Source organism: Bufo gargarizans, chromosome 2 (genome assembly GCF_014858855.1).
Source record: "Bufo gargarizans isolate SCDJY-AF-19 chromosome 2, ASM1485885v1, whole genome shotgun sequence".
NCBI lineage: Eukaryota > Metazoa > Chordata > Amphibia > Anura > Bufonidae > Bufo > Bufo gargarizans.
Window position 1 is genome coordinate 11,986,544 of NC_058081.1, and position 11,618 is coordinate 11,998,161.

General features: G+C 41.5%; 1 protein-coding gene across 1 annotated transcript; it reads right to left on the bottom strand.

Moving 5' to 3' along the window:
* Nucleotides 1-10,088: 10,088 nt before the first annotated feature.
* On the bottom strand, nt 10,089-11,036 carry LOC122925436 (putative olfactory receptor 5AK3). Its single transcript, XM_044276796.1, has one exon. The coding sequence runs from the start codon at nt 11,034-11,036 to the stop codon at nt 10,089-10,091; it is 948 nt and encodes a 315-aa protein (XP_044132731.1).
* Nucleotides 11,037-11,618: the final 582 nt, after the last annotated feature.

The window sequence follows — 11,618 nt, forward strand, 5'->3', positions numbered from 1 at the left end:
TAGGCGCTGGGTGACAGGTATGGGTTTAGTGCCAGAATTAGACTTGGAAATACACAGTAGCGGGTGTGTGTGAAGTTATTCTGAATGACCCAATGTGCACCTTCAATATGATCTACCCTTTTAGGGATAGATTTCAAATAGCTCTGATATAGCAGAAACCACTAAATTATGAAATTGCTAAATTGGGAATTGTACTTCAACCCAGAACAAAAAATGTGCTTTGACGGACACTAAATAACTTTCCCAGCTACAACAGGACAGCGGTAACGAGAGATTTAGCGGGATATAAATTTGAGGCCTAGTATTTAGGCGCTGGGTGACAGGTATGGGTTTAGTGACAGAATTAGACTTGGAAATACACAGTAGCGGGTGTGTGTGAAGTTATTCTGAATGACCCTATGTGCACCTTCAATATGATCTACCCTTTTAGGGATAGATTTCAAATAGCTCTGATATAGCAGAAACCACTAAATTATGAAATTGCTAAATTGGGAATTGTATTTCAACCCAGAAGAAAAAATGTGCTTTGACGGACACTAAATAACTTTCCCAGCTACAACAGGACAGCGGTAACGAGAGATTTAGCAGGATATAAATTTGAGGCCTAGTATTTAGGCGCTGGGTGACAGGTATGGGTTTAGTGACAGAATTAGACTTGAAAATACACAGTAGCGGGTGTGTGTGAAGTTATTCTGAATGACCCAATGTGCACCTTGAATATTATATACCCTTTTAGGGATAGATTTCAAATAGCTCTGATATAGCAGAAACCACTAAATTATGAAATTGCTAAATTGGGAATTGTACTTCAACCCAGAACAAAAAATGTGCTTTGACGGACACTAAATATCTTTCCAAGCAACAACAGTACAGCGGTAACGAGAGATTTAGCAGGATATAAATTTGAGGCCTAGTATTTAGGCGCTGGGTGACAGGTATGGGTTTAGTGACAGAATTAGACTTGAAAATACACAGTAGCGGGTGTGTGTGAAGTTATTCTGAATGACCCAATGTGCACCTTGAATATTATATACCCTTTTAGGGATAGATTTCAAATAGCTCTGATATAGCAGAAACCACTAAATTATGAAATTGCTAAATTGGGAATTGTACTTCAACCCAGAACAAAAAATGTGCTTTGACGGACACTAAATAACTTTCCCAGCTACAACAGGACAGCGGTAACGAGAGATTTAGCAGGATATAAATTTGAGGCCTAGTATTTAGGCGCTGGGTGACAGGTATGGGTTTAGTGACAGAATTAGACTTGAAAATACACAGTAGCGGGTGTGTGTGAAGTTATTCTGAATGACCCAATGTGCACCTTGAATATTATATACCCTTTTAGGGATAGATTTCAAATAGCTCTGATATAGCAGAAACCACTAAATTATGAAATTGCTAAATTGGGAATTGTACTTCAACCCAGAACAAAAAATGTGCTTTGACGGACACTAAATAACTTTCCCAGCTACAACAGGACAGCGGTAACGAGAGATTTAGCGGGATATAAATTTGAGGCCTAGTATTTAGGCGCTGGGTGACCGGTATGGATTTAGTGACAGAATTAGACTGGGATATGGCCAAAAAATAACCACACTATTGCTGGTTAAATGCACTTGGTGACGGGCGCAGCTTGCCCCTGATGTAGTATATGGCCAAAAAATGAACAGACTATTGCTGGTTAAATGCACTTGGTGTCACAGCTTGACCAACCACACTACTGAGGGTTAAATGCACTTGGTGACGGGCGCAGCTTGCCCCTGATGTAGTATATGGCCAAAAAATGAACAGACTATTGCTGGTTAAATGCACTTGGTGTCACAGCTTGACCAACCACACTACTGAGGGTTAAATGCACTTGGTGACGGGCGCAGCTTGCCCCTGATGTAGTATATGGCCAAAAAATAAACAGACTATTGCTGGTTAAATGCACTTGGTGTGACAGCTTCACCCTGATGTAGGCTTTAGCCAGAAAACAACCACACCATTGAGGGTTAAATGCACTTGGTGACAGGCGCAGCTTGCCCCTGATTTTGTATATGGCCAAAAAATGAACAGACTATTGCTGGTTAAATGCACTTGGTGTGACAGCTTCACCCTGATGTAGGCTTTAGCCAAAAAACAACCACACCATTGAGGGTTAAATGCACTTGGTGACAGGCGCAGCTTGCCCCTGATTTTGTATATGGCCAAAAAATGAACAGACTATTGCTGGTTAAATGCACTTGGTGTGACAGCTTCACCCTGATGTAGGCTTTAGCCAAAAAACAACCACACCATTGAGGGTTAAATGCACTTGGTCGCAGCTTGTGCTGGCGCACCACAAGACACAAAATGGCCGCCGATCACCCCAGAAAAATGTGACTGACAAACGGTCTGGGCAGCCTAAAAACAGTGAGCAATTGAGGATCAGCAGCTCAATGATCCACAGCTGCAGATCGATCAGTTAATCAAGTCCTTTGGAGGAGTTAATCTGCCTAATCTCGCCCTACTGTCGCAGCCGCAACCTCTCCCTACGCTAATCAGAGCAGAGTGACGGGCAGCGCTATGTGACTCCAGCTTAAATAGAGGCTGGGTCACATGGTGCTCTGGCCAATCACAGCCATGCCAATAGTAGGCATGGCTGTGATGGCCTCTTGGGGCAAGTAGTATGACGCTTGTTGATTGGCTGCTTTGCAGCCTTTCAAAAAGCGCCAAGAAAGCGTCACAAAAGCGCGAAGAAAGCGACGAACACCGAACCCGAACCCGGACTTTTACGAAAATGTCCGGGTTCGGGTCCGTGTCACGGACACCCCAAAATTCGGTACGAACCCGAACTATACAGTTCGAGTTCGCTCATCCCTAACAAGGACGCCATTTGCCAGGAAACGGACCCTGAGACAGCACAGCCCGCACTCCCACCTCTGACGCATCGACTTCAACAATAAAAGGCTGAGAGACATCAGGTTGGACTAGTACAGGTGCCGAGGTAAACCTCTCTTTTAGAGAGGAAAAAGCAACTTTAGCGACCATTTAGAAAAATCAGTCCCCTTCCTAGTCATGTTGTAAATTAAGTATGGATGGGCACTCATATAAGGAGGTATAGGGCACACTTTAATATTAAAATAATTGATAATAAAAAATACAGTTCATACATAAAAATATTCTATTGGATACCACACAATCCTGGCTTTAAACTGAAGCTGGCAGTCCAAACAGCCAAGTTGTATAACTGATGGTTACTCCTGGTTACAGGAAAAACAAAGGCTGTTCGGACGGCAAGTTCCTGCCAAGCCAGGCAAAATGATTATACAAAATACGTATAAAAAATGCTTAACACATTTAGCTAAACAGAATAAAAATTCATTCAGTATAGTCCTATATGGGGGGAAGCAAAAATAGATGCTTATTTGACACTGAGTATTTATCTCAATAGGTTTTTGACCTGCATCTGGAGATGTTATTTCACGTATGTAGCAATCTCTATAGGAAAGATGGGCTTCCTTCTTTAACTGTTGCTATATTTGTATCAAAGTTCTGTCTTTAAATGTAGATGATGTTTTTCCTCTTACTGCTTGGATATGGTAGTTTAACAAGCTTAACCCACTATGTGGGCTTACCTTCACCTGCGTGCCTCTGTTCGTTTGGTGGGTTTGCGGTCCACAGTATATGCCGGCGTCCCGGCTCTGAAGTTCACCGCGTCCCACGTGTCTCTCAGCTGGCTTGCAGGGTTTAAATCAGTAGGAGGATCACCCGACGCAGGTTAATGACGTCTCAGGGTTTCTGTCCTTACGGAATAAGACCGTTCTTTTTTCTTTCTTTGTTCTTTATAGTGCACTCTTTATTCGTAGGTCATCTGTGGTTCAGGGTATTCCGCCAGACGCGTTTCGAGGAGACGCTGTCCTCTTCCTCAGTGGCATACCCCAAATCTTACAACGGTCTCTATTTATACTGACTTTCGATCTATTTCAAAACCCGATCTGGATTCTAATTGTGTCTCAAAGGAAACCCCGGTCTGGATCTATTTTTTGTTCCATATTTTATTTGCGTTTTTACTGCGGTTCTTTTCATTAAGTTGCTTTCTTAGTCTTTCTTATATATTTAAATAGTAGGCTATTAAACATCATCTCAACATAATTTCTCATACATTTTTTCTTCCTATTTGCCCGTATACAGGTTTTTCTTTTCTTCACATATCATTAAAAATCAATCAGCATTTACTAAAAATCATTATATAAACAAATTCAATTAAAATAAATAAATACATGCGAATTTTACAGCTTTGATATTTCCTCTTTGTTAGCAGGTACTCGCAGATACATTTATAAGAAAAAACGCATATGCGGTTTTATTGCGTTTTTTTGGGAAATTGCCTATATTTTAGTTCTTATGCTATTCTTGGGATTCCCAGATTGTTCAAATTCATAAGGAGCCAATTCAGATGTTTCATACATTCATTTTCCTAAATACCTTTCATCCTCTCTCTTAAATATGGATATAGAAGGGGAAGGGTGGCCTATGTGGGGTGGAGGGGGAGTTGCAGTGCTGGAAAACAGCCAAACTTGCAACTCTCCATCAACGCCCACACAGAACACCCATGTCTATAAAAAGCCGAATATTTCTAATTCGGCATTTAAGCCTCTTGGTAACATGCTACCGAATTCATAAATTTTTCTCGATTCTGCCCTCGATAGTCTTTCAATTTGGTTGCCTCCCCGCCAATGTTTCTCAACCTTCTCCAGTGCCGTAAAGGAGAGGCCCCTAGGGTCTTGATTGTGTGCATCCTTGAAGTGTCTGGACAGCGAATGTTTGTCATAACCTTTACTGATATTATTCAGGTGTTCTGCTATCCTGACCTTCAAGGTGCGTTTGGTTCTCCCTATATATTGTTTTTGACAAGGGCACTGGACTAGGTATATAACATTATTAGAATTACAGGTGAGAAAATGTTTAATTGTCATTGAGTGGGAGTTCTGTGTAGAGACAACTGATGTGGTTTTTCACGGGAATTTAGTTTTTTTACATCCCAGGCATTTTCCACATCGGAAGAAGCCTTTAGGTTGCAACCAGTTGGTAACCGTACTTTTTTTACGTCTATCTTTCACTGAAGGGGCTACTTGAATCCCTAAATTTGGGGCCCTTGAGTAAATTATTTTCGGTGTTAAAGGCAAAAGCATCCCTATTGTTTTGTCATTATATAAATGGTGCCAATGTGCCTTTATGATATGTTCAACCTGTCTTGCCTGAATATTGTATGGCAGAATAATCCGAAAGCTTGAGTCTTCCTCCTGTTTTGTTTTTTGAGTTGGCTGAAAAAAGGTGTTCCTATCCAATTTTTTTACTTTCTCGAGGGCATCATTTATAATGAATTCTGGGTATTCCTTTTCTTTGAATTGGTCCCTCATAATATTTGCTTCCTCCACAAATGTATCATCTTCCGTGCAATTCCGTTTCAACCTTCGGAATTGGCCGAAAGGGACATTTGTAAGCCACCTTGGTAGGTGGCAGCTTGTAAAGGGAATATACCCATTTTTTGCTGTAGGCTTGTGGAATGTATTGCATCTATATTTGTTTTCTTTACATGTAATCGCAATATCCAAAAACTCTATCTTTTCACTTCCAAAATTGGAGGTGAATTTTAAATTATTGTCATTAACATTAATCTTTTTGATAAAGTTTTCAAGATCTTCTCTTGTTCCACCCCAAATAAAAATAATATCATCTATATACCTCCGCCATAGGACCAGGTCTACCCCCAGTTTGGGATCAATATTCTTAGTCTCCCAATGCGACAAAAATAAATTGGCATAACTGGGGGCAAACCTGGTACCCATGGCGGTGCCTCTCTTCTGTAAATAAAATTGATCAGAAAATAAAAAGTAATTATGATGTAGGATATAATCCACTCCTTCCAGTACATAATCAATCTGCTTCCCATTCCACAATTTATTTTTGGATAATTGTTCCCTTAGGGCTAATATGCCCTGATCATGATTTATTATGGTATAGAGGGACTGGATGTCCAGGGTACCCATAATCCAATGGTCCAGGACATGCAGTTCCTCCAGAATACCAATAATTTCGGTTGTGTCCCGTATATAGGATCTAATTTTTCTTACTTCAGGTTGAAGCAGAGTATCTATGTATTTTGACAAATTTACAGTTAAGGATCCAATTCCCGAAATAATAGGGCGACCTGGTGGGTCCACAATACTTTTGTGGACTTTTGGCAAGCAATAAAATATGGGTAGTCTCCCTTGTGTATTCATAATGAAATCAAATTCTTGTTGTGTTAATATATTTTCTTCTAATCCTTTTTTGCAGTAAAGGGAAAGGGACCGTCTAAAATCCTCCATTGGATCTCTTTTCAATGGCATGTAGGTGGTTAAATCCGCTAACTGTCTGAGGCATTCTACGTTGTATTGTTCCTCTCCCCAGATCACTATGGCTCCTCCCTTATCTGCCGGACGGATGACTACTTTTTCATTTTTTTGTAGTTCTCTTATAGCCTTTGTTTCCCCATTTGTTAGATTATTTCTATACCCTTTTTTTATTTTTAATTTCTCTAGATCCACTTCTACACTTTTTTGAAATGTGGCCATCTCTGGGCCAATTTCAGTTCTTGGGAATTTCTTTGATTTATTTTTTAGTTGTGTATGGATATAGGGATCTTTTGATGGTATTCCTAAAATTGGTGGGTTTTTGATGAAATATTTTTTTAAACAAATTTTTCGAATGAACTTTTGAATACCTATATAGGTATCAAATTTATTCAAGGTAGCCGACGGCGCAAATTTTAGGCCTTTATTTAAAAGTGTAATCTGAGCACTAGTAAGATTAACTGTGCTCAGATTTATAATATTATCATTTAGTTTTAATGGTGATTTCTGTGATCTCTTCCTAGTCATGTCAGTAAGGGGTTTTACAATAACTGAATAATTTTTAATGAATTTCCTATAGAAATTCGCGAAGCCCAAGAACCGTTGCAGTTCTTTGAGGTTCTCAGGAAGATCCCAATCTAAAATTGCCTGGACCTTCCTAGGATCCATACGGAAACCTGAAGCAGATAAAAAATAACCTTGGAATTGTATCTCCTGAACGGCGAAGACACATTTTTCAATTTTAGCATATAATTCATTCGTCCGTAGGACCTGCAGTACTTGTCTGACATGCACCTCATGTGTTCTCAGATCAGACGAATAAATTAAAATATCATCTAGGTATATTACCACAAACCTGCCGATAAGATGACTAAAAATGTCATTAACGAAATGTTGAAAGACGGCAGGAGCATTGGTCAGACCGAAAGGCATAACTAGATTTTCATAATGCCCCTCAGGGGTGTTAAAAGCTGTCTTCCACTCACCCCCTCCTTGATACAAATCAGATTGTAGGCCCCCCTAAGATCAAGTTTGGAGAACCACCTAGCACCCGCAATCTGGTTAAACAGGTCAGGAATGAGAGGAAGAGGGTATGGGTCTCGGATGGTTATCCAATTTAATTCGCGAAAATCTAGGCAAGGACGCAGACCCCCATCTTTCTTTTTAACAAAGAAAAACCCTGCAGCTACTGGTGAAGAAGAGGGTCTGATGTGTCCCTTAGCCAAGCTCTCGGAGATATAATCTTTCATGGCTTGTCTCTCTGGACCCGAAAGATTATATAACCTGGTCTTGGGTAATTTTGCGCCGGGAATAAGGTTAACCGGGCAATCATAAGGACGGTGAGATGGTAACTTCTGACAACCCTTTTCAGAAAAGACGTCCTCAAAATCCGAAATAAATGTAGGTAGGGTAGTTATGGAGGCGACTAAGCAATTGCTATTTAAGCAAATTTCTCTGCAATGCTCACTCCACTCCGATATCTCCCTGGCCTGCCAATCTACCACTGGATTGTGCGCTACCAACCAGGGAAGGCCCAGCACCACCGGAGTGGGAAGTCCCTCCAGAACATAACATGAAAGCATCTCGTTATGGTGGTCCCCTACCCGAAGATGTAAATTATGAACAATGTGGGTGAGGTTTCTCTGAGACAGAGGAGCAGAATCAATAGCAAATATGGGAATAGGTCTCTGTAGAGTACAGAGAGACAAACCCATAGTGCGGGCAAAATGGGCATCTATCAAATTTACCCCTGCTCCACTGTCTAGAAAGAAAGAAATAACCGCTGGCAACACAAATTGCGATGTACGTATGGAGGAAACATATACCCCCCGGCTGACATCCTCCACACAGCCTGGGGTTAGTTGTTTTCCGACAGTCTTTTGTTTCTGAGGAAAGAAGGACAGACATTAATGAAATGACCCCTCTCCCCACAAAAAAAACAAACCCCACGCCTACGGCGAACCTCAGGAGGATGGACCTGACGAGTGGTTCCTCCTAGCTGCATAGGCTCGTCTAAGTCCGTACAGACTAACTGCTGCTTGGGAGGGGTTGCCAATTGCTCCGGTTTTTTCAACCTGTCCCTAAGGCGTCTATCTATTCGGATAGAAAGGGACATAACCGCATCAAGGGAAAAGGGGGTCTCATATAATGCAAGCGCATCCTTAACCCTTTCAGATAACCCAGAACAGAACTGACTCCTGAGAGCCGGGTCGTTCTATTGGGTATCCGTAGCCCACCTACGGAAGTCAGAGCAATACTCCTCTACCTGCCGCTCTCCCTGTAGGAGTCTCCGTAATCTTGATTCATCCAGTGCGACTCGGTCAGGGTCGTCATATATGAGACCCAAGGCCCCGGAAAACTCATCCACTGACCGAAGAGCCTGGGAATCAGTGGGTAAAGAGAACGCCCAGGACTGCGGGTCCCCCTGCAGCAGGAAAATAACAACCCCCACCCGCTGTTCTTCATTACCAGAGGAGTAAGGGCGCAGTTTAAAATATAATTTACAGGCCTCACGGAATGTCAAAAACTTGTCTCTTCCCCCAGAAAATCTGTCAGGGAGAGGAACCTTGGGTTCCGCAACAGCCTGGTTACCAGTAGCAACCGCTGGGCTTGCGGTCAGTTGAAATTGCTGCTGTTGCTGGAGGACCGACACCTTCAATCCTGCCACCTCCAAAGACAGGCCATGAAATTGCTTGGACAGAGCAGAAATTGGATCCATACTGGATTCTAGGTACACAAAATAAGGGCCAGATATAATGTAATGACCGGCGTCACGCACAGGGAGGGAAAAGGGAAAGCCCTGCCTAAGGGAGAGGGAAAGGTGGTGACCCCTGACTCACCTTGCGGCTGGCACCTGACTGCCCTGACGTCCCTAGACGGGTTCCTCACCCGTGCGGCGATCACTTGCCTAAACCTTGGCTTTCCCTAAAATGAGCCCTAGATAGTGAACGGGCCGGTGGGATCGCTAGTCCGCACCACTGACACTAAGAGGAAAACATCAGGGAGAGGACAGACAATACAGACAAACACATAAACCCAGGTGGGCGACAACAGCAGACCACAAAGGTCCAACAGGGATCCGGAGGGTAACGTTCTGGACCAACAACCAGAGAACGCAGCAACACAGCTCCAGTGGGTCAGTATAGAAGTCCAGGTAGGAAGCTCTATATCTGGCAACCAGAGAAGTGAGAGAGGGGAATATAAGGAGGTTGGGAGTGCTGGACAAGAAACAGCTGAGGAGAAGGAGCTACGGATCCCTGAATGAGCCAAAAAAGTTTTGCAAAGCAAACCCAGAAAGCTACCATAAAGAAACAGCCCTATCTATCTACATAGAGCGCGCAGACAACCGCTGCGACTTTCTGACCCTGGGTATAACGGAGTCAGGCGTGGTTCTTGACACCCTCGTGACAGGCGCAGTCATGCTGGAACACAAACCAGCTTTTCTTACCTACTGCCAAAAGTTGGAAATTATATATGCATAAATTATTTTTGTAAGGCATATATTTAACAGTAACCACAAATATGTGTCTGTCACAATGAACAGTCATGTAAAATTTGTGTAAAGCAGCCTCTCCAATACAAAATACATAAGCAGCCCTGAAAAAAATTTAGGTGTTCTATGTTTAGACAAAAAGCGCATGTTGCAGGTCAAGACAATGCTGGTGCTTCTATAAAGCAATATTAAATGGAGCCATCATGTAGCACTGAACATTTGAAGCAAATGTTTTATCTTTTCCATCCATTTTGAAAGATGTAACTCATCGTCTTCTGGATAGCTCTCTTGATCTCACTGTTCCTCAGGCTGTAGATGATGGGGTTCATCACTGGTGTCACTACTATGTACAAGAGAGATCTGTATTTATTGGTATTGGATGTTCTTTCATTAGATGGAGCCACATAAACTGTAATTAGGGTTCCATAATATACACATACTGTGGTCAGATGAGAGCTACAAGTGGAGAAGGTTTTTCTTCTACCATAAGTTGAAGAAATTCTAAGGATGGTGAAAAAAATAAAAATGTAGGTCATAATGATAAACATAAATGGGAAAAATATCCCAAAGATACAAAAAACAAAGTCTTGTAACATAAAAATTGAAATGTCTGAAGTGGTCAATTCCACCATGGGACCAAAGTCACAGAAAAAATGGTCAATGTAATTCAAACCACAGAACTTAAACTGTATTAAAAAAAAGAACTCACTTGATGTCAACACAGTGTCTAAAAACCATGACCCAATAATGAGCTGGAGACAAAGATCTGGACTCATCAGTGAAGAATAACGTAATGGATGGCAAATGGCCAAGTATCGATCATACGACATGAGAGCAATGAGAAGACATTGAATAAATCCACATATACCAAAGGAATACAACTGCATGAGACAGCCCCAAAGGGGCAAAATTCCCTCCTCGTCAAATATTATGCCCAGCATCATGGGCATAATGCTGGTGGTTACTAAAACATCAGCTATGGATAAGTGTTTCAGAAAGATGAACATTGGGGTTTTGAGGTGGTCAAAAGTGGTCACTAAAAGGATAATTAGAAGGTTTCCAACAATGATAAATGCATAAGTCAGGAAAAGAACAATAAATAGAAGAGTCTTGTACTTGTGTAGACCTTGGAATCCAAGAAGACGTATCTGAGTGATTTGTGTCTGATTCTCCTCACACATATTTTCTCCTTTAAATTGAGAAAATGTAAGCAGCTACAAAAAAGACCTAAATTATATAGTCCTAAAAATATATTAGGTACTATATTCTACTTACTAATGATCCCCCTCAGAGGAGGCTGAGAAGGGGTCTGGGGTATTTTCAGCTGTGATATACTGTATAAGCCTTGTTGGGTCTTTTGATGGCAATGAAAAAAATCTGTTCATGCTGATGGATTTTATAATGTCAGATAAACAGAGATTTCCACAGGATCCGGGCACGATAATCGCACTGAAGTGACTGAAGTAGACAGATGGGACCAGTCATTTAGATTAACTGATAGTTAGGTGGCTCACTGGGAGAGGCTTCTTATAACTGAAAATAAGACAGTATTAAACTAAACAATGAATAATATGTTTGGTTAGAAATTAACTCATGATTCAATCCTGATGCAAAATAAGGACCATGTGACACCGGCCTTACGGCTGCTCCACTGAAAGGATCCATTGTGTTTCTAATTTTTCCGTCCTTCTGAGAGATCAGAAGAAGGGAAAAATAAATGGTGATGTCAACAAAGCCATACAGGGACAATAATGGCCCCGTCA